The sequence below is a fragment of the Triticum aestivum genome, chromosome 2A, assembly GCF_018294505.1.
Source record: "Triticum aestivum cultivar Chinese Spring chromosome 2A, IWGSC CS RefSeq v2.1, whole genome shotgun sequence".
NCBI lineage: Eukaryota > Viridiplantae > Streptophyta > Magnoliopsida > Poales > Poaceae > Triticum > Triticum aestivum.
The window spans coordinates 679,816,898-679,844,005 of record NC_057797.1 but is presented as its reverse complement, the minus strand read 5'-3'; the positions used below and the strand labels follow the sequence as shown (position 1 = coordinate 679,844,005).

Genomic DNA, 27,108 nt, shown 5'->3' with positions numbered 1-27,108 from the left:
AGATCGGTTAAATTCTTTTCATCATTGGCTCAATCACTTCGCTTTTGATTCTTCCGGAGCGTCTAAATAATTCATGGTGGTGTTTCTCGTCATCATTCTCAGAGTGGAAGACTAAAGAAGATTTTTGTCTCAATATTGCTCCATTCTCCTCAAGATTCGTGATTCTAGCTTGTTGCCATCCTCTCATAATTATTTTCGATTATGGGAATTCTTTTCACCCATCCGAAGCAATTCAAGAGTCTTCTCAGTTTGCTATCCGGAGTCCATCAATTCAGGTTTATTCATTCTCAGCTGTCAGTTATCATTCTCCAATCTTACCGGTGCATCGTTCAAGTGATCTCTAATCAGTTCGTGATCCCTTCGTTCTCATGTATCTAGATTGTCTCAAGTATATTCGTTCATTTCACAATTCTTACCCGGTGATTCATCCCTTTACTTCGTTCATTTTCAATTCTTACGGTGGTTCGTTCAAGATCTCTCTTCCTTGGTTATCATATCAATTCATTTGTTCTTCCAAATCCTAACGATGGTTCATGGAAGACATTCTCAAGTTTATGTTATATCTCTCTTAATCTTTTCTACGAGAATAAGTAATATGCCAAATCCGTTGATTGCCATCAATTTAATTGGTGAAGGATAAGCATAATGTAATTCTTATTCTTGTTTCATCGAGTGAACTCAATTCCCTATTCCGGAGGCTCATCAAATTCCTGATTTCAATTGTTTCATCTTCTCTTTTTCCCGGAGTTCCATCCCTTTTCAATTATTTCACCACGGAGATTCATCTAAATCGGTACAAGGATTCACCTTGTGTTTTCAACATCTCTTTCCTTCTGTTTGATCATTCTTTTGTTTAACGGAGTTCTTCATGGAGGCTCTACATGATGGTTCATCAAGGATTTAATTCCTTCTCGAAGTGTACATTGAGATTCTTTTCAGAGGAGCTCAAGTTTTTTCTTATCTTGCATTCCGATGTGCAATTCCTTCTATCTCATCTTTTGAGGTGGTGTTATGGCATTCGTGACAATTTGAATTCATGTTTCATGATTCACATGTTGTCAAGAATGAGGTATTTTAAATCCATCAACCTCTTTGTTGGAATTATCTTGTGTCATTTTTCACCTAAAGCCTTCCCTAAGGATTGTTGCTAATTTATGGTGCTTATAAATGACCCAAGCTCTTCATCTATCCTTCCGGTGAAATAGTCTCGTCTCTTTGTTTATATCAATCCAATCTATTGTTTCCACTAGTGGCAGAATTTCACCTCATAATTTCGAGATGTTTTCCATAAGTCCTATACAACCTTGTCCTTTTGGTTGTTGGTTTTCCAACAACTCCGTTCGAACCTTCTCCTAAAGATGCTTTTGCAAGCTCATTTAAGGTAGAAGATGTTGTTTTCTTCTCCGTTCTTTTGTTCCGACGATCCATCTTCTATTCTTTCTCCCGGAGGTCTAGTGATGTTGCTCTTTTCACTCCTCATCTCGGTTTGTCAAGACCATATTCTTTCCTTTGCTAATCCTTTTCCAACTGGAGTGTCGTGTTTTTATTCAAGTATCTTCTCATCTTATCAAGTTCTTATTTAATTCCTTTTCTTTTCAATCGGAGTGCTGCCGAAGTTGTTCTTCCTTGTTCCTCTTTTCTAACGGAGTGTTTTCAACTTCGTCATCTCCGTTGTATTCTTTTCTCGAAATGGCTTAACCTTTTCAAGGCTCTTTGGTTTCACTCATTGGTCCAAGAAGCAACTTAGTTTTACCTCTTCTCTTTCTCTTCCGTTTTCCCCTCCGGTGCCATTCTAGATCTCGGGATGAGATCCTCTCATAGTGGTGGAGTGTTGTGACGCCCTGAGACCGATGTGCCAGGTGTCTTCCAGTTATTCGCTGTTGTTGCCTTGTCATTTGCTAGCGTGTCATGCATTTCATATCATGTCATCATGTGCATTTATTTTGCATACATGTTCGTCTCATGCATCCGAGCATTTTCCCCGTTGTCCATTTTGTAATCCGGCGCTCCTATGTCCTCCGGTGTCCTTTTCTACCTCTTTGCGTGTACGGGTGTTAAACGTTCTCGGGTTGGACCGAGACTTGTCATGCGGCCTTGCTTTACTACCGGTAGACCGCCTGTCAAGTTTCGTGCCATTTGGACTTCGTTTGATACTCCAACGGTTAACCGAGGGACTGAAAAGGCCTCGTGTGTGTTGCAGCCCAACACCCCTCCAAAGTGGCCCAAAACCGACCTAAACCTCCTCCATCATCTAGATCGTTCGATCACGATCGCGTGGCCGAAAACCGCACCTCATTTGGACTCTCCTAGATCCCTCTACCTATAAATATGTGACCCCCTCCGAAATTCGCGGTCTAACCCTAGCCTTCATCTACCTCGCGCCATCGAACAATTATCTCCGCGCCCGGACATGTCCGCGCCTCCACGCCGGACCAATCCGCTTTGCCACCTGTCCCGCCGCCTTCTCTCCTCCTCGCCTGTGCCGCCGCGGCCCTGCGGCCCACGGCCGCCCCGCCCGGCCCCATCTGTCGCCGCCCCCGCGCCTGGGCGTCCCTGCCACCTCGGGCGCCCCGCGCCGCCCGCCGTTTCCCTCGCGTTCGCCGCGCCCCGGTTCGCCGCCGCGTCCCTTCGTGCTCGCTGGAGCAGCAGCGAGCTCCACCAGCGTCGCCATGCGCCTCGCGACGCGCCCCAGCCGCGCAACAAGTCATCCGGACCTCGCCGGTCTTGTCTTGCTCCACCCCACCTCTCCGCCATGGACCCGCTCAAGCTTGTTGGAGGAACTCCACCTCGCCGGAGTTGCGAGCTCGCCGGAGAGCTCCGCCGCCCGGATCTGGTGTGGGTGGACCAGATCCACCACTCCCCCACACCAAACGCGTCACGGATCTTGTCATCCCGCTCCGTCCGATCCCGTTGACTTTCTCGGATAGGTCTAAATTTCATCTAAGTCCCCAGATCTCAGTAATTTTATGCCATGTTCATCGCATCATAATTCTGCATCCATGGCTCCATTTTGGGCATGTAGCATATTGAAATGTTCGTATCGTCGAGTACTCCATTTCATCTCATTGCATCATTTTCATTTGAGCTCATCTTGATGCCCAAAGTGCTGTTGGAAGAGGGCTATGTGATGATTAGTTTCAGATCTGTTTCAGCAAATGCACTTTTGTCATTTTTGCCATGATTGATGTGTGCATGATATGATCCTGAGCTCTACATGTGTTTTGAAGTATGCCATGCCATCTTTACAGGGGTGTATGCCATGTATTTTTGTGATCTTTGTGGTGACTAGCACAAGCATGCAAAGTAGCTTACTTAATGTTGCTGATTTCAGAGACTTAGAAATATTGTAAGTCCTTGTCCTGTTATTATTTTATGCCATGTGTTCATGTTGCTACCGAGAGATCTATGCCTCTTTTGAGCATGATCAGTAAGAATGTTTTGTAGATAATGTTGTGCTCTATCCATCCATGTCTTTGTTTGTATTTATGGAGCACCCTAGCTTGAGTCAATCGAGCTCTACTTTTGCTATAAAATGTTCCTGTCAGATTGTTAACATGTTTATCAATTTTGCCGAGCTTGTTGTTGTTGATCCATGCATTCTATGTTGTTGTTCTTGACATGTCTAGCTTCTATGCCATGTCTACTTGATGGGTGTATAGTTTGTCATGCAATGCCTCGTGGTGAGTGCATCGAGCTCGTAAACATGACCACTTGATATTTGTTTTGCTATGTTCCAGTTTTTCACTAAGTCTGAATCTGTTAACGTTAATTGTTATGTTCACATGGTTGCCATTGTATTTTCTGATCCCTTTTGGCTTATGGTCAGTAAGAGACTTTTGTTGTATGCTTTGAGTAGCTTCATTTCATGCCTTGCTTTGCCATAATATGTTGTTTTAGCATGTAGTTATCATGCTCTAAACATTGCTTCCTGATGTTAAATTCCTGACTTGTTGGTATTTTCACTAAGTCTGTAACCTGATATCTTTTTGCACTTTTGCCATGCTTGTCTGAACCTGCTATTGATTGAATTAGCCGTAGCTCAGTGCTCATCTTTTGTCAAGCATCTTGAGTGGATCCCTACCATGTATTTTGTTGCTATCTTTGAGTGCAGTAGCTTAATTATCTTGATGCATTTAGATGGCCACTTGCTCTTAATTGCAGACCGGTGTCATATTTGTTTTGCTTGCCATTTCCAAACCGTGCATCCGATTTCGGCGATCTTTATATCGATTTCGACCGAAATCAACTCCTCTTTCCAGTGGCAGTCTTGGATTTACACGTTGAGGCCAGGTTCAATCTTTCCTTTCCAAATCATGCATATGCATCACATATCGCATCCCGCATATCATGCCATGTTTTGCATCATGTTGCTTGAGCATTGCATGTGGTTGATTGTGTTCCCCTTTGCTTGTGTTCTTGCTTTGGGTAGAGCCGGGAGACGAGTTCGTATTCGAGGACCCGTTGAGTACGTTTACGAGGATCAAGCTTTCGTCTTCTCGGAGAACTTTGCAGGCAAGATGACCATACCCTCGAAATCACTTCTATCTTTGCTTGCTAGTTGCTTGCTCTTTTGCTATGCCTATGATGTGATACCTACCACTTGCTTATCATGCCTCCCATATTGTTAAGCCAAGCCTCTAACCCACCTTGTCCTAGCAAACCGTTGTTTGGCTATGTTACCGCTTTGCTCAGCCCCTCTTATAGCGTTGTTAGTTGCAGGTGAAGATTGGAGTTTGTTCCTTGTTGGAACATGGATATTTGTTGGGATATCACAATATCTCTTATTTATATTAATGCATCTATATACTTGGTAAAGGGTGGAAGGCTCGGCCTTATGCCTGGTATTTTGTTCCAGTCTTGCCGCCCTAGTTTCCGTCATATCGGTGTTATGTTCCCGGATTTTGCGTTCCTTACACGGTTGGGTTATAATGAGAACCCCTTGACAGTTTGCTTTGAATAAAACTCCTCCAGCAAGGCCCAACCTTGGTTTTAGCATTCGCCACCTAGCTTTTTTCCCTTGGGAGTCGTGCATCCCGAGGGTCATCTTTATTTTAACCCCCCCGGGCCAATGCTTGTCTAAGTGTTTGTCCAAACTAGAGCCCCTTGCAGCGCCACCTCGGGGAAACTCGAGGGATGGTTTTAGCTGTATGGATTGCTTATCCGGTGTGCCCTGAGAACGAGATATGTGCAGCTCCTATCGGGATGTCGGTGCATCGGGCGGTCTTGCTGGACTTGTTTTACCATTGTCGAGGATGTCTTGTAACCGGGATTCCGAGTCTGATCGGATTGTCTTGGGAGAAGGAATATCCTTCGTTGACCGTGAGGGCTTGTGATGGGCTAAGTTGGGACACCCTTGCAGGGATTTGAACTTTCGAAAGCCGTGCCCGCGGTTATGGGCATATGGGAATTTGTTAATGTCCGGTTGTAGAAAACATGAAACTTAACTTAATTAAAATGCACCAACCGCGTGTGTAACTATGATGGTCTCTTCTCGGCGGAGTCCGGGAAGTGAACACGGTGTTGGAGTAATGCTTGATCGTAGGTTGTTCTAGGATCACTTCTTGATCATAGTTTGTTCGACCGTGCTTTTGCCTTCTCTTCTCGCTCTCATTTGCGTATGTTAGCCACCAAATATGCTAGTCGCTTGCTGCAGCTCCACCTCATACCTTTAACCCTACCTATAAGCTTAAATAGTCCTGATCGCGAGGGTGTGAGATTGCTGAGTCCCCGTGACTCACAGATACTTCCAAAACCAGCTTGCAGGTGCCATTGAACCGTGCATGTGACACAACCAAGCTTAAGGAGGAGCTCGATGAAGATTGTGTTCGCTATGTTGTTCCGTTTCCAGTTGATCAGTAGTGGAGCTCAGTTGGGACGATCGGGGATCTGTGTAGCATTTGGGGTAGTCTTCTTTTATTTTGGTTCCGTAGTCGGACCTTGAGTGTACCTGGATGAATGTAATATTTTATTCATGTATTGTGTGAAGTGGCGATTGTAAGCCAACTATGTACCTTTTTCCCTTATTGTATTGCATGGGTTGTTTGCAAAGATTACCTCACTTGTGACATTGCTTTCAATGCGGTTATGCCTCTAAGTCGTGCTTCAACACGTGGGAGATATAGCCGCATCGAGGGCGTTTCAACTTGTTGACGGAGAGATTGACAATGCAAGGAGGGCTGCTGACCAGCCATTGCTTCATCACTGGCCTGAATTTACGCGGGATGATGAGCATGGCGATGTCCTCCTGGTCACTGATCTGCACGTAGAACCTGATAGGTTCCCATGCACCTTCCTCATGGCTAGTCCTCGGCCTTCTGCCAGCGCTCAGCGGCATCCTCATGTAGTCCACCCTGCCAGGGAGCACCACACTCTTCAGCCACCGGTTGGTGGGGATGAGGTCCTCCGCCCCTCTCTGCCAGCAACGACCTACGCAACACTGCCGGCTCTATCACACTCCGTCTTCATTATCTTGTCAGGAAGATGGACATCAGTTTGCAACATATGACATGTGATCAAAGCTAACAAGTAGGAGAGCATATATGCTCACTGAGCGCAACTTGCAATGATCACTACTAACACATGATCAGTGCCACTCTGATCAGTGCTTATAGTTATTAATGCTAACACTGATTAGATCAAGCCACCACTCACCTGTCCTACTTGCACCTACTATTTTTGGCATTCGGGTATGTTATGTCCTACTTGCATGCCACATGCACTCACGTACCCTAGCAACAAGAGCAAGAGAAGCACTAAGAACTAACAACAGTAGCAAGAACAGTAGCGAAAATCCATTCCTGAGCCCGAGCCCAGCTGCTCCCGAAATCTGCACCGATGGCTTGCGCGAAGATTAGTGCTCTACGATGTATTTCCTGTACGTATATGTTTTCCTCGCAAGGCATGGAGCGAAGCATTAAATGCGACGGAGCGTTAATCCGCCGTTGCGGGACAGATCTCCAACGGATGGCTCGGCTGGTTATCAGAGCCATCCCGTGCTCATGAGCCGTGACGGTCGGCCATCTAGAGGTCTCCACCGGGCAGATAGCCCGCAATAAATGTCGACCCACAACTCCCAACCACCCATCGAACTCATTCACTACCCCGAGAGAAATCAATCTCTCTGGCCTGAGCCATCCTCATCTCCAGCGCCGGCGTCGACGCCATGTCTGCTTCCTCGTCGAACTCGCTCCCCATCCCACCCGACTGGCTTCTGCCGCTCTTGCAGTGTCCACTGTGTGACGACGAGATCGAGTCCAATGTTGCGAGGTCAGGCACTCAGGCTAGTAATCGTTTCTACAAGTGCACCCGCTATGATGTAAGTAGATCTCACTCGAAAATATTTGGCCTCCCTTATCTGTACGTGCTTATTGGACTCTTTTCAGATTTAGCTGACATCTGGATTCCTTTTTTTCCTTCTTTTTTGTTCCATCTATTTGTTGGCAGGCTCGTCAGTGCCGTTTTTTTGAGTTCCAGCGTGCTTATTGGAGGAGGATGAGCCCGATGCAGATTGGCGCCGCTCAGTAGCAAGCAGGGATGCATCCAGGAGGCCAGATGTTCGGCATCCATCAAGCAAATGCAGCGGCGCAGTTAGTTCCGGCGATCAACCAGCCCAGGCTCAGATCCACCCTCAAGTCCAGCAAGATCCACCAGCGGTAAATAATCAGATTCAGCATCCCCCTCAGGCGGCAGCGGCGGCATCTGCGACGGGCACTCAAAGCCTTGCTGTCATCGCAGTTCTCCTTGGTGCGACCAACATCCTGCTCACAGTCCTGGTCCTGATGGTGGTAGTTGTGTCGGCAAACTAGATTAGCATGGGGTCCCAGATATATGCGTGTGATGCGTACTAAGAAGATAGGGTGATTTCGTGGGGTTAATCAAGGGTGGCTCCCTCTACCGCTAAGCCTGTTTCCCTATGTAAACCCACATCTAGTAGTTATGCAAGTTGAAGTGTTGTAGTCTGTAATGGAGTGTCTGAACTTAATGAAGCTCGTTTAAGATTATTGCATATTTGTCTTATATTCTTTGCATGGACCTCGTTTGTTCTGTGCTGTGTCTGTTGACGCAAGTTGTTTTTAGTTGGATTCATCAGTACATGATTTTTTTTGTTCATGCTCTGCTGCAGCTAAATTATTCTTAAGGTATTATCACAATCCCACTCAGATGGGCACTTTACGCACACCGACAGGTTGTTAATCTAATGCAATGTAATCCACCGCTCGTCAAAGCTACACGATGAGCTGCACGTGTCCGCCTGCAACCCAAGTTGGCATTACGGACATAGCCACGGACAGATAGGCCCAAATGTGAAGGCACACGCGTCCGCACCGCACCATTTTTGCGTTACCACTCAAATGCAGGTTAGGGGCAAAATAGACAGAAGACCAAAAAGGGTGTGAGCCCTAGATCGTGGGTGACACCCCCCATCCTCTAGCATACCACATCATATTTTGCCGACGCCGCCACCGGCGACTGCCACGCAAAGTTCCCCCTCTCCGCCGCTCCTTGTTCCTCGTCGGTCAGGGGGCTTCTCCCATCCAAGCTGCGCCGGACACATGGTACTTCTTCCTCACCCATTAGTTTTATTTCGTCGCATCTGATTACTCAATCCCATTTTTGTCATGGTTCTAGTCAGTGAAATCTAAAAATAGGATTCATTTTTTCATTGTTTTTGGCTGCTTTTTTCGGCTAGGATGACCATAGTTCGCACTCTGCCAGTTGCGGCGGAGAAGGCGAAGGTTCTGGCAATGAACCATTAGATGGTGGCGAACATGTGCTTCTGAATGCAGTAGATGCGTCATCTTCTAGCACAAGCCCAGGAGATCCACCGTCTCCGACCTCACACATATCTGTGAAGCACGCAGTTAGCGTCATTCAGACATTCAGTGAGTACAAGAAGTGGTTAGTGGAGCAGATTGGGTTCGGGGGGGGGGGGGGGGGTGCTGAAGTTGCCAGATTTGCAGAAGCTTAGCCTCAAATGTAGCTCTTGGATAATGAGCAGGGTTAGCGTCAGCCGTAGGGAGATTAAACTTAGAGAGAACAAGGTGCTCAAGTTCTGGCCGGAGGATGTTTACAAGGTGTTTGGCATCCCATGCGGCCATCGAAATGTCAAAGGCAGGGATGCCAATATCAATCCAGAAGCTGTCGATTTTATAAAGACAACACTTCAGATGAACAAGACTGGGGTTCATAGCCTGCGGGCAGCTGAAGATTTCTTGTTGCGCGACATCAACGACAACTCCAGTAAGCTGGAAAAGGATTGCTTCTAGATTGCGTTTGTCATTTTTGTGATGGGACATGTCCTTGTGCCAACCACGAAGCACAACTACACGACTATTGATTATTGGGGGGCGATTGCGAACATTGAAGCTATAGATTAGTTCAATTGGTGTGAGTTTCTCCTTCAGCATCTTCTTCGTGCTGTTAGAAAGCTGAAGACGGACACGATGGCTAACAGCCTTTCGACTAATCTCACTGGTTGTCACTTATTCTTCCAGGTAAAACTATTTTAGGCCAGACTCTTTAGATAAATTAAGTGCTACCATATAATGAGTTGTTTTCCAATTCATCATTTTCGCAGATTTTTGTGCTTGACAACGTTGACCTTGGCATTTTCAATAAACCGCATAATGTGCTTCCAAGGATCGCCGATTTCGACCCTGATTCACTCCGTAAAATGCTCACCATGGCTCTTGACCCCGTCAAGGGAGCTACGTCGTATTCACATGCCAATGTAATTTCTATGTAGATTTACTGTCATATCTTTTATAAAATCATGCTGTCTCTGAGCGTCCTCTATCTAACCTGGGTTGTTTTGACATGTTTCCTCATTTTTCTGGGGCGTTTCCATTGCGTTCTCGTGTGACAGCTAAGAGACGCGTCAACGGTGTGTTACATGCGTTCTAAGGTACAAGTGAATGCCCCGTCATCATCAACCAGCAAGAGGGTGCATAGGTGTGCAAAGACACCGGTTGCAGTGTCCATGGTTAACACCACAACTCCTGTTCATGTCTATACAAGTCATGCATGCAACGACAGCGCCGCACACTCCAACAAGGCTGCACCTGGGCCACTAGAATTTGCACACTACTTACGGGAGAAGTACCCGCATCTCGTATGTGAAGTCTTTTTTTCTCTTTCTTATGACCCATTTTATTGTTCATTCTGCTTGCATATCAGATGCTAACATTTTTTTTGTCCTCCCCCGCATGGATGCCAGGTAGCCGATGAGTTAACGATGATGCTAAAACATCAGAATTCAAGGATGATAATGCAGTTGACACAGGCTGGCAACTCCATATAGCATGCGTTGTCTCAGGCTCGTGCAGCTTTGCAAATGGACATGTACAAATTTTCAGATCAAGTCATCACCTCGGCTACTAGGCGGTGTGTATGTTGTGCTGCACGTGGTTTTACAGATTGTCCTGCGTCAGGTAGTAGAACTATCGCTTTCATCTTCTCTCCTCAAACAAAATAAACCAGACATGAAAATCACATAAATGGCACGACCTGCCTATCACGCTTGAATTGTGCAGTTCCTACGAATTCAAAGGCAGTGCGATTCACCACACCTGCTGCTCAGAAAATAAAAGGGCAAAGGCTTGACTTATCTGACTGTGAAGGTTAGTTCGTCCAACAAGCTTCTTTTCAGCTCACGTTTTCTGAAATTTATTTTTTGTTCACCTTACACAGAAAACAAATGGTAACACACAATGTTTTCCATCCTTGGTTAGGTACATCAACGGCACCGCTAGGAGGGGCTTCTCGGAAGCGTGCCTTATGCGCCGAGGACTCTACATCTAGTACCAAGAAATCAAACTCAGGGGCATCTTGCAACATTCTTACTTATTTCAAGTCAACTATAGTATCAGTTGCTCAAAAGTATGCTGACCTGTCAAATAACCCAAATGTCAATGTCTTTGGTCAATGTCGAAACACCCCTCAAAAACGGAAGTATATATTCTAGCATGGGTTTGCAATTGACCCATGGACAAAGGGAGTTGTCCCACCACCTCCTCATCCACCGACGACCGACCATATTGCCGCACACTTCACAAATCTGTCTGTCAAGGAGCTGAACAAGTTCGTTGCTATTTTTTTATGTACACGAGCCACTTCTTATTACTAAATGGACAATAGCATGTCCCTAGTTTTTTAGCCCCGCTCCTGTCATGGCTTAACCACTTTGTTATTTTTCCATGTAGCTACTACATTGTACATGACAATCCAAGGCTAATTCGTATCTATGGGATGGCTATGAGGCAGCAGCTACTCGAGGGCCGAGCGCTTGACCATGAACTCGTGTCGATCATCATAAGAAGGTACACTCAATCCGACCAGGAATCCAATATAGAGTGCCCATACATGAAATGGAGGCACAACATGGAGCCTGAATTCGTGGTAATAACAGTTAATGAATTTCTCTGTTTGGACTTCTTTGAAACACATGCATCATTTCTTTTGTTTACTCTGCTACCCTTTGTGTTTTCTCCCATATATATGTATGAAGACGCTTGTGCTAGCGGACCATGAGTATGTCACCAACACATCAATCCAGGAGCAGCTCGCTGGGAAGGATATACCATACGACATAACATCATCTCAGATGGTGTGCTCTCTCACACTTTGCCACTGTTTTCTCATGTTAATGTGCTTATGTTATTTTTTTGGCCGGGTACATTTACCTTTCTCTAATTTATGTTATTTTTGGTTCGACTTCTTCCCATCTGCAGTTCTTTTTACCAGTTCCACTCGAGGAAGGTTGGATAGTTCTTATGTGGGACATGATGTCCAGGAAACTCCATGTCCTTGACCCCCTAATCAGAGGTGATGGTCCAAGTGAAGCAAAAAAAGGCAAGCTTGAGATGATTGTCTGGAAGCTGCATCATGCTTTATTTGAGTGTCTCAATGAGTATTATGTTGGATGGCCTACCCAAGGTAGTCAGTGGGTGACCAAGTATCCGGTTGTTGCGGAAGAATCATTTACCAGGTATGATACTAAAATGCCGAATTGCACAGAAATCAATTCAAACTTAAGTTTACCACCTTGGATTTCCGCAAGTGAACTAATTCTCTCGCACTTTTTTTCATCTTCATGTGCATGAAAAATAAAAAGAGACGAAACCGGGGGTTGCGTGCTTCATGCCATCAGGCACTATGATGGCTCTAAGTTGAAGATTCCGCTCACGAAGGTGAATATAACTTCATCAATCTTCTATAAACAACTCATCCCCGTGAGTTCCTCCTTTTTTATTCCCATATTTTTTCACCTGTCCCTAACTTCGTCATCCACCATGCAGTACAATGCCGACAAAACCAAAAGGCAAGCACTGCATGAGTGCCTCAAACTACGGGGGAACTCGTCGAAGTTGGTGCATGATGCATTTTGGACGGTACTAGCACCCAACGACTCATGGCTTGATTCCATCTAGTCCATTTAAATGGAAAAAAGTAGGCCACCTAGAGGATAAGTGATTGCCTGTGAGACTGAATTTCGTTTCATGTCTTTGGCAGACACCACTGGCCACCATTTTTCATTTCTGTCATGTATCCATCAAATGTTTTATCCTAGTACGACTACTTGTGAAGAACCCGGAGCTGTGTGCGAGGGCTTTATTTTTAAATTAGCCGTGTACTTTTATATGCCCAAAACATTTTGGAACCTCTAAATTTAAGGCGCATCACCTATCAACTATGAACAAATATCATTTGATGTTTTTCCGTTGGGCCTTTTTTTATATCATTGCTTTTTTCTGCCTCCAAATTACTGGTTTTCCTAAACGTTCATGAAGTTAGTTCTACCATTTTTTCATCCTTAGTAATTCTTTTCACTTTTTTCTTTTCTGTTGCTCACAAATTACACATATATGCAATGGCTAACCTTACATACAAAGGGTGTCCATTTTTTTATATTCCATAGTGTCTTTCTCCTATGTTTAACACACATTTTTTCCCTTATAGCCTCACACCCCCATTCATTTTGTTCCCTCATTTTTTGGTCACCAAGTTTCTTCTTCATTTCCCATTCATCAGTAGTCATCCCTTCTCATCCCAAAACAAACGTAGTACTACCTACTTAGTTGGTCCATGGCATTTAGAAACTAATGCATAGCATTTTCCACAAAGTACATGCTGCATGGTCTGACCATCAAATTCAGATAGTCTCAAATTATACGATATAATAACCAGGGTCTACTACTATAGGTCTATCTCTTGAGAAGATCTGATATTACAGTAATCCCCTTTCTGCAGGCAGTCTTCGCTACCGCGTCATACGTCAACCAAAACGTCATGCTACCCTACTGTCGGAACAGTCGTAGGAGCACAACACGAGTACCAAAAGGTCTTGCACAGCCGAAGGCAACTTCGTTAATCGATGATCACGTCAAAGAGGAAATCTGGTATGTCCCCTTTGTTACCTTTCATGCTCACTATTTCGTATGCCAGCTTCTTGCGCTTCTGGTCAATATGTTCCTGCTTTCGCAAAAATATCAGTTGGGACACCAAATCAAGGGGGACCATAGCATCAGTTCGAACTTTTTTGTAACTGAGCAACAAACAGGACCTATGCAAACAAACCTGGTTCAGCGTAGATCGGAGGTACAACCCAGTGAAGTTGGTGAAGTAGTGTGTTATGTAAATTCCACTGTCCTCCCTGAAACCAAGCAGAAATTCATAAGATCCTTTCAGCGCTAATAGCCAAACATCCATATTTTAGAAAGTTCTTGTAGTTCAGACGACCTAACCTGCTGCACGGCTCATGTTGCACCACCAGCGGATGTACAATTTTCCATCCATTGGGATCAACAATCCCATTGCCGAAGTAGTTGTTCATCAGAGAGCAGAACCTAAGCTGGAACTTCTTAGCGTGGTCCTCATGTTTCATCTGCATCTCGTCCATCTCATCTGTCTCGGTTGGGTCAAGCACCATCATCACCTTTGTGTCCTTATCCATAAGATACATTGACCAGCAGTCCATAAAATCCACGGGGAACCAGAACTGAAAGTTTAATTTTGTCAAAATGCAACCACAGTTCTTCAAAGTTAGTTACATGGGGTTTTTTTTCTTGGAGAATTTGCTTAATTTTTTCGGTTTGCATCACTTACCTTCTTCAACCATTCTATCTTCTATCCAATCGATTCCGAGTTCATCATTGTGTCGATGTAGTCCTAGTCAGTTTCACCATCGTCTCGGCAGACTTCCTCCTGTGATGCAAACGGTCAAATGATGAAATTACGTAAGCAAGGCATTACAGGAGAATGTCACAACTTTAGATCTTGAGCTTAGCATAGTGGGGCACTCACAACAAATTTTGGATCAAAAATCCCCCTGAACCTATCTAGCCATCCGCAGTACATAGCATCGTCTTTCTGTTGTAATGCTCTCTGGATGCACCTCATCACACTTGATGATAAATCCGCAGCAGGAATAAGCTCATCCTTTATGTCCTGACCAGACGCAACTGCCAATATCAGTTTGTAATGATTGACCCATTTCCTGCAAGAAACAACAGTTAGTTGTGCAGTTTTGTTCCACCCGAACCTAGTTAAATTCTCATTTATATATGGAGTTTTCACATTGTTTGTACCAGGTCCAATGTACTCACTTTTTAAAACAGTATCATCGCAAGCAAGCATGTTTGTAATGAACCTCGAAACTGCACAATGAGGCGGTTCTTTATGGATTAATCCAATTGATGGTGGATACTTTTCACCCCAATCCCTCTTGCATATACCATTGTTGTTTGCTTTGCACCCTTCATTAGCCACAGCTTGGCTTCTCCCATTGTTGGTTACCGTGTGTTTGATACCGCATTTTTTCAGGTAATTTATAACTGCTTGCAGGAATATAGTCGGTGATGTCCCTGAAACGGGTGTTATCGGCCTGGTTGGAGCTTGACCGTCCCCACCATCTGCAACCAATATCAGATTTTATGAGTGCTGGAACATAAACAGAGGATAGAATATTTTACTCCAAACAAATCAGCACCAATCTGCTTCTAGCAAGTACCTTCGTTGTCGCGGCGGAAGGACGGACCAGGTCGGCAGTTTCTCTGCACATCCAGGGCCCGAGGTCGGGACTGCTGTTGTCTACGTAATAGAGCCTCTTCTCTGGCAGATCCCCCTGTCTCCACTTGTTCTTCACCATGCCAGCCCAACAAGATGGGACCGTTGCAAGGTGGGTCCTCGTCATCATCGTCTCCTGGACGCCCGCTCCGCACGACCATCATCGCTTTGGCCAGACAACAAACAAATAAATTAGGTTAGAGACTAGTTATATTTTTCCAATGTGGTATTTGACGTTCTTCATATGTTCCAGTTATCTAAGACACACCTCGTATCCATGCAATCCAACGAATGCATGTGTTTATTGTGGAAAGTAAAGCATTAATGTTATCCATGTCAACTAAACTTTTCCCCACAGTTCCTGTAGTTTGCTCATTTGTGTAATCCGTTGGCACTTGTGTAGCCACTTTTAAGAAATCAGCATCCAAGCCTGGGAACAAACATTCAGTGCAACCAAGAAAAAATCAGAATTTAGTTTGTACCCATCTAACTAACTGGGGGCATATAAAAATTGATCTCACACCTATTTCGTCATCATCTTCTCCGTTGTAGTCAACCGACACTTTTGAGGCCACGTCCAGAAATTCATCCCCTATAACTGAACATAAGAACTATGTTAGATGTGACCACATTAGTGAGTTTATCTGGTTTGTTGAAACAAATCGCCTACCAAATCAGAAATTAAAACAAATGTTACCAATCACAGAATATTTACCTTCCTCTCTATACAGAGAATCGAGGTTCCCTGCAAATACATTGTCACTGAGGATTTGGGTACCAGATACACTGGACGCTGTAGCAACGCTTCGTTCACTGCTATAGCTCGAAACATCTTCAGATGATGTACTCCAGTCATCACTACCACCTGAACCATCACCAAGTTGCTGAGTTTGTCCGTCTAGTGCTGCATCTTGGATATCATTCTCTAGCCCACCCCCGTTGACGCCCTTACCAGAATTTCCATGAGCTGCACCAGGTCCATTTTCCACTTCCAGAGGCGCTGGAGCTGTAGTTTTAAAAAACATAATATTTTTTAGACCATGGCGCAACTTCTTAGTTTTGACAACACAACAACCATGCTGCAATATAGCAGCATTTCATTCACTTAGGTGTTCACATAAATACCTCCACTGGAGTTCTCAACTCTTAGTTTTGCTATCATCGCAGGTGCCTGGTCGAATATGTCTGCACGCCGTATAAATTTGCTCATCAGTAGTTTGCACACGAGAAATTGTCCCAGCGAGTTATTCTGTTAGACGATGTGTACCTCCAAACAGTTCAGGATTTTGCATGGCTTGTTCTACCACAGCAAGGGCAGCCGCTGCTAAGCTGCGAACACGCTCCTCTCTCTCGTTGTCATCCGAGCCCGCAATGCCAGCTCCAAGAGCTGGTGCATTCCTGTTCCTCAATATCCCATGATCCCTACCATCTGCATCACAAACGAGTTCCCAGTCCGGACGTCAGTTGTTCGGCAAATGTACGGAAGTTACCTAATACTTTAAGATTTTTTTCCAACTTACACTCCAGGTCAGCTCTTGCTTGTGCCTCAATTTCATCAAGTTCTGCTCTCAAATGTTCACCTTTGCTGCGCATCCACGTCGCCCTTCCTGCTGTTCGTAGTCGTGCGAAGGGGTTGCTTGTCCCAGTGCCCCCCTCGTCATTGCCTTTAAGTATGAGTCTTCTCCTAAGCCTGTTGAAGCTGCGTGGCCCTGCAAAAGTTGTTTAACGTTAGATGCACGCACTACATCACCCGTGAATTCGTTTAAACACTAGATCCACCCCCCAGAATTGGATGGCGCAAATGAAAATGCAAATGTCATACGACACATGCCTGTCACATGTGGAACGACAACATCAGTCGAAATCCTAATCCTCGCAGGGGCTGCGGGTGCTTCAATTGGCCGCCCTGTATTTTATTAAATAATGGAATTCAGTTTTTAACAACATAGATGTGGGATTTATGTCTACAAACCAAATGTTCAGACTAGAAACCTCTTCTCTCAGCCCTGTCCAGAACCTGTGCAAGGCGTACACTTGGATCTACTGGTTCATCTTCGCTATCACTGCCAGACGAATCTGGTATTTCATCCATGATGCCTTTTCCTTTTTTAGCCGCCCGGTGCACTAGGGTGTTTTGTTCTTTATCATTGTGCCCCTCATCGCTACCTTCTCCCATAGGAGAAGTGGCATGCACTAGCTGCCAGCAGGCCCTGAGCAGCTGTGAGTGCTTCCATTTGCGCTGCTTTTGGCACACCAAACATTTCAACTACATTGGTTAGCACATTGTACTGTCTTACCAAAGTAACATTTTTTAACTTTACTGCACACTTGCTACATGTATGATGCTTTTTCCATAATTACCTGCTGGATGTAGGATGCCTCCAGGCCCACCAACTACATCATGCCATATCTCGTCCAACGTAATGAAATAATCTGATGGCCTTGTCTGCAAAACATATCGCCCGATCATAAGGGACATCAGTTTTATGACTATACGGGGTGTAGGAATGATGGCAAAACTCAAGAGTCATATGGATGATCAATGGGAATTGGGAAGATGATCAACTTACTCTGAATATATTTGGATACTCCCTTGTCAGGTAGTTCAACCTCCTACATATCTGGGTTGTGTAAACACTGATGCGCGGGAGTGTATGGGGTTCAACACTGTGATGTCCAAAGTCGATCCAGTTGAAGAACCATGGCTGCATCACATTTACTCGAACAGTTAGCATAATAGTTTTTTTCCCAACTTTCTGGGTTACTAATATTTTCTTTTCTGTGTTTGTATCGAGTTCTAACACAAATGTGTACGGTGTACTCACAATAAGAGCCAAGTGGCAGCCTCCAACTATGAGCGACCTGACGCCAGCATCCAAATCTTCCTGAAGTTTCTTAGCAGCTGCTCTGATAATTAGAAACACCCACTCTGCTAGGTCGTACTCACCAGTGCCATTCTCATCAAGGACACATGCCAACATTTCCCATGGTATTGAAGTGTACGATTGCTTAGGGCCGACATATGTACCAGCAGCCAGCAGGGAAAATGCCATCTCAAAGGCCCTGGTCTGCCTGCTGTCAAGATTTAACGACTTCATCATAGTAATAGCTTCATTAACAGCACGAATGCTTAACCCTCCATCCCTGGCATGCCTCCTGGACTCTATTCCTATGGTACACCTAATAGTTTCACCGTACTCTTTCCTTATCTTGGGCGACAGCTTAAGCATACTCACACGGCACCCAGAATTTCTAAGTCCCAGAGTCCAGACTATGGAACCCGGGGTAAAAAATCTAAACTGCCCATCAGGAAAGGTGAATCTCATGTCTTGTCACCTAAACCTACTCAGCAGCCAAGCGTAGAACCTCCTATCAGCCTCTCCATCCCATGCAGCGGTCAACAGACTAGCCATCCCAGTCCTATGAACTAGCAGATAGTACAGCATCCCAAGCTTGAGGATCTGATGACAACTCCAAGTACATTTAACTACCCTACCACAGAGGAGGGTCGACTCTGATGGGAAACTGTGTGGAACGATCGGTAGATTTTCAATCTGCGAGAGCGCAGATCTATTAACAAGAACTAGTGTCCTACTAGATCTACGCCCCCTTGCCCCCATGCAGCTGTTCTGGTCCACCAACACCCGTTTCCTTTTTTGACCACTACGAGGCCGTGCTTCTCCTCCCTCCTCCTCACCAACCTGCGATTTTTTAGTCACCCGAATGCCTGAGTTAGGATTTTTTGCGCCCACCAATGATAGCACAGAACAGTATCAAAAGACTCAGCCAGTCCAAAGTCCAAACTAGGGCTCATTTATTTATTTTAGCGCATGTGCTTACCGAGGCATTGGATCTGTCGACATCGGTGTTTTGGTTGCTAGCACCACCGCAAACCAGCTGAGCTGCATCTCCATCCGTACTTTCTCCCCCACGACGGACACACCTCGGCTTTTTGGTGTTCCCCTGCTTGCCGCCCTCCTCACATGGCAGATTCCTTTTCTTTGATGGATCCGGTGGCTCCATGACGACAGACCTACAGACACCAATCATGGGAAGCAACAAAGGAAAAGTCACCAACCACAACAAAGCTTTACAAAACGGGAAAAAGCAGACAAGCGAGTAGGCTAGGGCATGCTTCTCTTCCCGAATCAGGGAAGCTCACCTTCTCCAATGCCGGATCCGTCTCCGGAGCAGTAGCCGGCGTCTTCCACCTTCTGCACCTATGGGCCGTAGTGAGCAGTATACTGTGCGGTGTGTGGTGGGGGAGAGGGAGAAAGGAGAATAGTGAATGAGGATGAAGTGTGATGAGGTACTGCACGGGTGGAGAAGAAGTACTACACCCCCCTCGGGGAGGGACGCATTTTTTTTGCTAAAAGAGGCACCGAGCTGTCCCTCCCGCACTGTGTCCTACTGAGTTGTCTTGTCAACTTTATCGCCCACTTGACCGCGCATACAGAGCAAATTATTTCTCCTCCTAAATTGGAGATCTAGGGGCCGGTGTATTATTGCCGACCAAATCATCCGCCACGCGGTATCTCTTGCTCACACTATTTTTTTGTGAACGCAACTGAAGTACTCGCGACTCAATGTGCCACTCGATCAAAGTGTGTCGTCTCCCAGGTATACCATGTCACTGAGAGCAGCTGTCCACTTTTTTTTTGTTTTTCTGCGAAATATTGACGCGGCCCATATGATCCCTCACGCACAGAGAAGTCGTTTTCTTCAGGGGGCATATAAATTCGTCGTGACCACAAGCAGAAACACCAACTAGCCGTACCGTACAGCAAAACCGGATCACTTTCTCTTGGTCGGAACAGTGATGATGTACAATCTGTGGTGTGCCCACATGAAGGAATAATACTCAGCACCCCGCCACGCGTCTCCATCTTGCCGCGGCATGCATGAGAACACCCACCAGCCCACCTACCCATTTTTAATGTACGCATGCGCCCCCACCGTCAGCACACTCATGCCCTAATCTCCAACGTTTAATATTATAATGTAGTACTCAACGATAATCAGTTCTGTCTAATGGTAGAGCAGGGAAATGACACACACATTACTTCTAATAAACGGCTTAAGATTCACTAACCTCTAAACAAATGTTTTTGCATGATTGACACGGAACAACAGATCCAATTCTGCATGCAAATCCGTTCGTTCACTACCGAGCTCTCATAACAATCTGATGAACGAGAAGGGTTCATACAGATCATCTAGCATCATATACATCGGACACGGATTTCATCTTACTGAACTAATATTCGGTTCGTTGGCGTTTCGATGGCCTGCTCACCACTTCTTCTTCATCCCCCTCACCATCATCTGCGCCACTTTCCGCCCCCGACTCCATCACACCAGCCTTCTTGTCCACAACAGATCCGCTGGAGTTGCCCTCCTGTGCAGCAGAAATAGCTGGATCGTAATCTCCATACCCCTCCTTACCTTCTTCTTCATACGGCTTGTCGTCTATGTCCCGCTTCAGACTTCCGAGGCGGCCAAAACCTTCCTGGATCACCTCGCCCTGAAGAGAATGGAAGATGAAAGTTCGGGCGAGCTGTTAGATATGGAACCAAGATTCACACTAATAGGTAAAAGAACTCCGAGACTGACCTCAATGCCTCCGCCTTCAGCCATCGCCGGATTTTGCATCGTACTCCACGCGCTACACACTGATCCCACACTTGCGGCGACAGATGACTGCTAGTAGCATTTTGGGTTTTCAGTGATCGTGAAATCGTTCAAATCTTATCAACAAATTGATGCAAGGAACTAATGGGTTGCGAGCGTTGGCAGTCAACACAAACCTACTGGCCGGAAGTGCAGATCTCGCCAAGCTTTGCAGCGCTGCAAGTTGTGCCGCTCATCCCAGAGCGAAGAGACGAACGCGCCATTCGTGCCTGACCTGCTTTTTCAAACTTTTTTGAACAAAGGGAGTGTGGGGAGAGGGGTCGCACGCTTGGCGGCCTGCCTACCATATCTTTATATTGCACTTGTTGACAGCCGTAGCACATTACACATTAATTCACTTTCCTGTTGTTCACAGGGATTTGAAACGAGAATGGCGCACACAACCCCTACCTCCATGTGCCTTTCTTTGTTGCATGGAGGACGTGTGTCCTAGCGCATCGCAGGTTCATCCATGCTGCCAAAAATCAGCAAGCATCCATTTGTGAACAAAGAGATTCAGTCTTATGATTAAATCACGGTTTCTTCCCACATAGAACTAGCCAATTTTCACACACGAACAACATATTTGTAAGTGCAAAAAACAAGGACCAATTTTCAAATACAAACAAGATACTGTAAAGTGGGAAAACCAGAGTGCATGTTTCGTACATCTGTTTATCAGCGTGCCCACGCACTGAACTAATTTGACCACAGGTTTTCATTTTACATGGTTTCTCAGGCCCTCAGATTACAACATTTCAAACAAATGCACCAGAGCCCCCAACCCAACCCCAAGCCTGGCTCAAAACCCTGTAGAAATGATGTTTCATACCACAGCGGGGATTCCCCTGCTTCATATTGGGAGTGTCACTGCTCTGCTAATCCGAGTGGCCACTTGCACATGTTTCGTCGATGACGTTCTATTCCACAGTTCTTGCATTTTGCTGGCTTCCTCGGCTTCTTCGGTGCGTCCCCCCTCTCCGGACATGTCGTCCTTTTGTGCCCTTCACGCCGACAAATACTGCAAAACCTGTTTCGTTTGCTTAAACCTTCGTATGGGGCTTTGTCTCTGCTGTTCGTCGGCCTACCTGCGCCTCTTTGCTTCTCTGGGCTTCGAGGCCGTGGAGGCCATTGACACTGCCAGAGTGCCCAGCACTGTGACACTGCTGTGAAAAACCCATATCAGTTGCATTCTGCACATTCCCATTGCTCCTTGCTTCAGCTCTTTCGACCGATCTATCCTCAAATGCCAGACCATCCCTACTCGCGGCCAACGGTGCCCCACTCACCAGGAGAGCTCCAAGCCCTGCATGCATATGCTCATAACATGCAGCACTTGCATCACCCATCCGGACGACCTCCATGGCTCTCAAGTACAGTGTTGCATGCCTACATGTGAATGATAAGTTCACTGAGTTGTCCTTTTGGTACTGGACCAAATGCTCTGGCAATATATCCCTTGCGTCTCTTGTCCATCGCTTAACAATGTGGTGCTTCGGTATCTCATCAAGATGCAGGATCTCCATCACCTGTGCAAATAAGCAAAAGTTTCAGAATTTGTTACACACCTCTTTGCAACTTCTGTTTGTACATGAATTGAGAAAGCGGGATTATCGCTTACCCTCAATGTGTGGCAACATAGCATCCCTGTGTGCTCGAACTGGCCACATTCACATGTAAATATAGATTTTTCTTCATTTATTGTAACCTCATACTCAACTCTGCTCCACTTCTCCCTTTTTTCTGCATTGTTGTGGGTGGTCCTGTATTTCCGTAGCTTTTCAACTTCAGTTACATTGTATGTTGTTCCTTCCACTAGGAGGCGTCCAAATTCCTCAAACATACTCCTGGTGTATATCTTGCTTGCGTGACGTTCTATGGCTAGGTTTGTTCGTCTCACAGCACCTCCCTATAATTTGGCAACAAATAACACATATCAAATCCTTCAGACTAGTTACTGTACAATAAAGAAATTAGAGGCCCGGGGAAGTAAAAACACTTACAATCATGGTCCGCTTCTCTTCGTAGCTCTCGTCTCCTTCACGGTCAAACTGCAACCTCGTGTACTGCCTCACAAAAACATGCATCGGGCTTGCTGGCGGCATATAAGTTTTCAGTAGGTGGTTTGCGCTCTCACTCCGTTGCGTGCTCGTCATCTTTGCACAAAACACGCCCCTGAAGTAAGGCTTCGCCCATTTTCTCCTAGTTTCATATATCTGAGTCATGTATGCATGACTCCTCAGGTTGTACTTATCCAGCAGCTGGCTCCAAGCGGCTTCAAACTCTTCTTCAGTCAACATGTGGTTGACAACCTTGTGGAATTCTACTTGGAAATCACTCTTCTTCGTGTAAAGTGGCCCCAATGTTTCTTTCACCTTCTTTAGGAGATGCCATTTGCACCACCTGTGTACTGTCCCTGGATACGCCTTACTTATCACTAATTCCATGGCTCTGCACTGGTCTGCATTTATAATGACACATACTAGCATTTAGTGTCGGCAAGAAATAAAATTTTCATGCTCCCAATACATGCACCATGCATTTACAAGAAGCTGACCCGTCAATATGGTTCGTGGTGCCGGTCCACCCATCAGACGTACAAATTCAGCAAATACCCACTCGAAGCTATCTTCTTGCTCATCTCGCATTAAGACCCCTGCAAATATTATACTTTGGTAATGATTGTTAACTCCAACAAAAATACCAAATGGCATGTCGTACAGGTTCGTCTTGTATGTCGTGTCAGATGTCACCACATCGCCAAAGAACTTGTACTGCATTCGGCTGCTCCCATTAGCCCACATCAAATTTTTCACCTTGCTGGATTTGTCTGCTAGCACCACATATGTGAACCCAGGGTCACTTGTACGGATGTCTGCAAACGCTTCCAATGTCTTCCACACATCATCATCGGCCTGCTCGCGGCTAATTTTCCCACAGATATTCCTAAGAGTCCTTTTCGTGAAGGGCACCTTTTCAACCGAGCCGAAGAAGCTTCCAATTATACTGTAGACCTTTCCCAGATTCACATTATTTTCCCTAAGCTGCCTTATCAAGTCCTTTATGTACACATCTATGTGTTTATGCGATGGCCAGTGCACCTTCTGTCCCATTGTTAGTGACATCGAGTGGTTGTGGCTCTCGCGGTGTTCAGTAATGTACCAGTTGTTATCTGATGCACGAAGAAGCCTGATCAGCGCTGGGCATTCACATCTACATGAACTGCTGTTCTCAGCCTCTGGTTTCCCTGCGATATCATCAAGATCAAACAAACGTTTGTCAATTCAGAAACAGCTGATTAGTGCACAGTATATGAGTTCAGAAATTAATATTTCTGCCATACCGAGCAGCCACACACAATTTCCTGCATGCACTTTGTTCTTTCAGCATTTAGGCGGCTCCTCCCATATCTTATTCCAAACCCTATCTCCCACGAGTATAGATTGTAGAAGTCATATGCCTCGCCTAAAGAGTCGAAGCTAAGGCCTAGCTTTGGTCGAACAACACTTTTGTCAGGCTGCTCAGGATACTTGCGCATCGAAAGCTCCAGGGCACTCATCCGGGATGGGCATGCTACCCTGTTCGGCGGCGCACTGCCAAGACTAAGCCTGCAATTCGTAAAATTACTCATTATTCAGAAGTTGTACTTTATAGTCTGTAATTACACACCGAAAATTCACCCACCATATCAGGAATCCAACTATTCCCAGCAGAGTTTTCGTCTATATTAACTAACTGAATTTTTCCGCCATGCGTAACATCTACCAACTAGTGAAACTAGAAACAAATTGATATTTGTCTCATACCGTTTTGTCCATCTAGGTGCCTCTGGGTTCACCCTGTCCGTCGACTGCGCCGACCTCGTAGGTGAGACAACATTTTTCCGGCGAGATCCTACTGCCGCAACACCATCTACATCTCCCCCAATTTTTTCAGCCAGAGCAGACTCACCATCTGAATCTGCTCCACCCACATATCCTATCTGACTTTCTCTCTCCAGCAGGTAATGAACTGGAACGGGATCCGGCTGCTCTAGGTTGTCAGCGAATTCCTCTCTCACTTGGAATCTACGCGACATGCAGTGCAAATATCCATGGAAAGGGGATGCCTTCGTTTAGATGTTTGCAAGTGCCAGGAAAAGATAATGGGGCAAAAACCGTAGATCTGATTCGATACTAACCTGTCAACTGCATCCAGCAAGAATTACATGCCCGCAGCGTCCATGAGAAGGATCTCCGGTGAGTGCGGGCAGCCCGGTGTGCACGAGGTTGTCTTCTCCACTGATCCACTCGCTCTGGTTTGTGCGGAGGCGGCGCGAGGGTTCCAGATTGAGCGAGGCAAATGCAACGGGGGAAATCATTTTTTTTCTTCTCACGCGCACGGGCGGATGGGGATGGGGGGGGGAGGGGGGCGGGTGTGGGGTCCACTCAATCGGTGGAGCCCACCAGCCCGACAAACGTCTAAGCCGTCAGCTTCTAACGCTGGACCCATTATCTGATCCGAGGCCCAGACAGGAAAAATGACGTCCTGGTCCACGGCCCAGCCGGCGTGCTGCCGCCGTCCGCCTAACGCACGTCTCCCGCTAGCGCCGTACGCCACTATTCCCTACTGTATTTCCGCGTATTCTAGACTTACCACCGCGCGACTCTGACAGGCCAGTTGGAATTGTTTGCATCCCGAGACAGATTTGGACGAGCATGATATCGGGCTCAGCTGAGCCTGGGCTCCAAATCGACCCTCTCGAACAGTAGCATATACACTAGTAATAACATTAAGAAGCAACAATGTGGCAGTACAAAGTAATAATGTGCCACTACAAACTAACAATTTGGCAGTACAAGTAACAATGTGGCACTAAAACAATGCAAACTAACACTGCATTATGAACAATCTAGCCATGTGGGATGAACAAAGTACACACGCACTCTGGTTCATCCCTAAAACAGTGAATTTTGATCGAATTCGGTCGAATCGAATCGAATCGAATCGAATCCGGTCGAATGTACTGTCCACAATCTAATCTAACACACTTAGAACTACCCTAAGAACCCTAAGTATGAAGCAAAGGGAGATTTGAGAGCTTAGAGTGGGGGTTGCTGGTGTAGCGTATGCCGGCCGTGGTGAAAAACCCGGCGGGAAGAGGGGTGCTGGCGCCGTCGATGAAGATGACCCGGCCATTCCAAGGGTCGCGGTCGTGCACCTCGTCCTGCGCCAACTCAAAGATGACACCGGCGTCCTGGAGCTCCCCTCCCCTTGCATCGGACGTAGAGAAGAAAACTCTCGTATGGAAGTAAAAATACCTCCATAAGAGGGGTCTGCAAAGGACGGCGTCGACGGGTATTAAATCCCTGCTAGGTTTGAGCCGAAGGAGAGGACCGGCGGCTTCGATGGCTGAGCCGAAGCGACCGGCGCCAGCGCTGCATTGGCCCGGGGCGGCGGCATGGTGCAAAAAGGGGAAGGAGCTCGCACTGCCGCCGCCAGATCTACTGCGACTACGAAGAGGCTGGCAATCCACCTCTCTTGCAGATGCCCGTGGCTCAACGCCGCGGGAATGACCGGGGCGAAGGGGTAGGTAGGGATGCTGCTGCGGCTGCTTTGCCCGGCTGGTCGTCGTTGGTGGATGGCGGATTCCATATTGAACTGGACCTCCCGTTGTCGCGAGGCAGCGCGCGCCGCGGGCCGCTCAAGAAGCCACGGCTGGTTGCGCTGGCTAAAATTGACCCGCTGTTACCGTCCAACAACGGATCGAATAATCTGATGGGAGAGGGCAACGGACGGGACCGCACCCGCCTACATTCTAAGTCTAGTCTAGAGCCAAGTTGAACTGGTTCGTACGACTGCCTTTTTTTGCACAAGTAGGCGTTCTAACTGCCGGGCTACATATGCTAGTGCCGCAGTATGTATCACCTGGAATTTAACTGCGGATCACCTTCGGGTTCTTTTATTGAATTACTGCTCCGTTTCCAAAATACTTTGCCTATTGTTTTAACAAGAAATACTTCCTCCGTCCCAAAAAAATTTGTCCCAAGCTTGTCCCTCAAATGAATGTATCTAGCACAACCATTTGAGGGATAACCTTTTTCGGGCGGAGGGAGTAACACATGATGTATTTTGGAACGGAGGAGTGCATCTGCACCGCAACGCCACATGCGCGCGAAAGAGTGTACTACATTAGCAAGAACGAGGCCAGGTAAAGAGGCATACGGTGTCATCAATAATTCTTCATTGGATTATATACTCCCTTGGCTAGATAGAACCACTTGAGCGACGATCAATATAGGGTGGGTCCCCCGCAAAAACAAAAGGTGGAAAGAGTATCTGCTAAATGAATAGTAATTTTCACTAATTTAGTGAAGAATATTCTAATTTTAGTGG

The 27,108-nt window shown here is 46.1% G+C and overlaps 3 protein-coding genes and 3 long non-coding RNA genes across 8 annotated transcripts; 1 reads left to right on the top strand and 5 right to left on the bottom strand.

Annotated features, from left to right (window-relative positions):
• The first annotated feature begins 6,934 nt into the window (after window positions 1-6,934).
• Window positions 6,935-8,016, top strand: LOC123185902 (uncharacterized). The gene is made up of 2 exons (XR_006493523.1): window positions 6,935-7,315; window positions 7,444-8,016. It is a non-coding gene; the product is annotated as an uncharacterized lncRNA (long non-coding RNA).
• Window positions 8,017-13,083: 5,067 nt separating this feature from the next.
• On the bottom strand, window positions 13,084-14,897 carry LOC123190172 (uncharacterized). Its single transcript, XM_044602768.1, has 6 exons — window positions 14,604-14,897; window positions 14,302-14,494; window positions 14,104-14,202; window positions 13,743-13,996; window positions 13,576-13,651; window positions 13,084-13,470 (listed from the first exon to the last, which is right to left on the bottom strand). The coding sequence occupies exons 4-6, from the start codon at window positions 13,973-13,975 to the stop codon at window positions 13,366-13,368; spliced, it is 414 nt and encodes a 137-aa protein (XP_044458703.1). The 5' UTR covers window positions 13,976-13,996; window positions 14,104-14,202; window positions 14,302-14,494; window positions 14,604-14,897; the 3' UTR covers window positions 13,084-13,365.
• On the bottom strand, window positions 14,167-16,766 carry LOC123191839 (uncharacterized). The gene is made up of 10 exons (XM_044604418.1): window positions 16,584-16,766; window positions 16,331-16,492; window positions 16,189-16,248; window positions 15,779-16,069; window positions 15,587-15,661; window positions 15,332-15,493; window positions 15,008-15,229; window positions 14,808-14,937; window positions 14,302-14,494; window positions 14,167-14,202 (listed from the first exon to the last, which is right to left on the bottom strand). The coding sequence occupies exons 1-10, from the start codon at window positions 16,654-16,656 to the stop codon at window positions 14,167-14,169; spliced, it is 1,404 nt and encodes a 467-aa protein (XP_044460353.1). The 5' UTR covers window positions 16,657-16,766.
• Window positions 16,767-16,893: 127 nt separating this feature from the next.
• Window positions 16,894-17,497, bottom strand: LOC123190174 (uncharacterized). Its single transcript, XR_006496205.1, has 3 exons — window positions 17,425-17,497; window positions 17,056-17,302; window positions 16,894-16,969 (listed from the first exon to the last, which is right to left on the bottom strand). It is a non-coding gene; the product is annotated as an uncharacterized lncRNA (long non-coding RNA).
• A 131-nt stretch (window positions 17,498-17,628) lies between these two features.
• Window positions 17,629-19,356, bottom strand: LOC123190173 (uncharacterized). The gene is made up of 4 exons (XR_006496204.1): window positions 19,226-19,356; window positions 18,904-19,096; window positions 17,889-18,764; window positions 17,629-17,768 (listed from the first exon to the last, which is right to left on the bottom strand). It is a non-coding gene; the product is annotated as an uncharacterized lncRNA (long non-coding RNA).
• Window positions 19,357-21,369: 2,013 nt separating this feature from the next.
• On the bottom strand, window positions 21,370-25,109 carry LOC123190170 (protein FAR1-RELATED SEQUENCE 5). 3 transcript variants are annotated; one of them, XM_044602766.1, is made up of 7 exons: window positions 24,914-25,107; window positions 24,540-24,800; window positions 24,077-24,341; window positions 23,291-23,980; window positions 22,737-23,194; window positions 22,355-22,642; window positions 21,370-22,262 (listed from the first exon to the last, which is right to left on the bottom strand). In XM_044602766.1, the coding sequence occupies exons 4-7, from the start codon at window positions 23,856-23,858 to the stop codon at window positions 21,777-21,779; spliced, it is 1,800 nt and encodes a 599-aa protein (XP_044458701.1). In that variant the 5' UTR covers window positions 23,859-23,980; window positions 24,077-24,341; window positions 24,540-24,800; window positions 24,914-25,107; the 3' UTR covers window positions 21,370-21,776. The 3 variants fall into 3 exon arrangements, with proteins under 3 accessions (XP_044458701.1, XP_044458702.1, XP_044458700.1); XM_044602767.1 differs by lacking the exon at window positions 24,540-24,800 and having other exon boundaries at window positions 24,914-25,109; XM_044602765.1 differs by lacking the exons at window positions 24,077-24,341; window positions 24,540-24,800 and having other exon boundaries at window positions 24,914-25,106.
• Window positions 25,110-27,108: the final 1,999 nt, after the last annotated feature.

Bases quoted from the DNA above. Each gene is read 5' to 3' on its own strand.
- LOC123190172 (XM_044602768.1), bottom strand. From the start codon at position 13,975: ATGGACTGCTGGTCAATGTATCTTATGGATAAGGACACAAAGGTGATG. The intron at 13,652-13,742 runs GTTAGGTCGTCT...GCTTGGTTTCAG, and splicing joins CAACATGAGCCGTGCAGCAG to GGAGGACAGTGGAATTTACA. The intron at 13,471-13,575 runs GTTTGTTTGCAT...TTGCGAAAGCAG, and splicing joins TCCGATCTACGCTGAACCAG to GAACATATTGACCAGAAGCG.
- LOC123190170 (XM_044602765.1), bottom strand. The intron at 23,195-23,290 runs GTCAGCTTCTTG...TTATAAATGCAG, and splicing joins ACCACGAACCATATTGACGG to ACCAGTGCAGAGCCATGGAA. The intron at 22,263-22,354 runs GTAAGCGATAAT...TTATTTGCACAG, and splicing joins TATGTTGCCACACATTGAGG to GTGATGGAGATCCTGCATCT.
- LOC123191839 (XM_044604418.1), bottom strand. From the start codon at position 16,656: ATGCGCAGCAAAGGTGAACATTTGAGAGCAGAACTTGATGAAATTGAG. The intron at 16,070-16,188 runs GTATTTATGTGA...TTAAAACTACAG, and splicing joins AGTTGAGAACTCCAGTGGAG to CTCCAGCGCCTCTGGAAGTG. The intron at 15,230-15,331 runs GTGTGTCTTAGA...GTCTGGCCAAAG, and splicing joins TTGGATTGCATGGATACGAG to CGATGATGGTCGTGCGGAGC.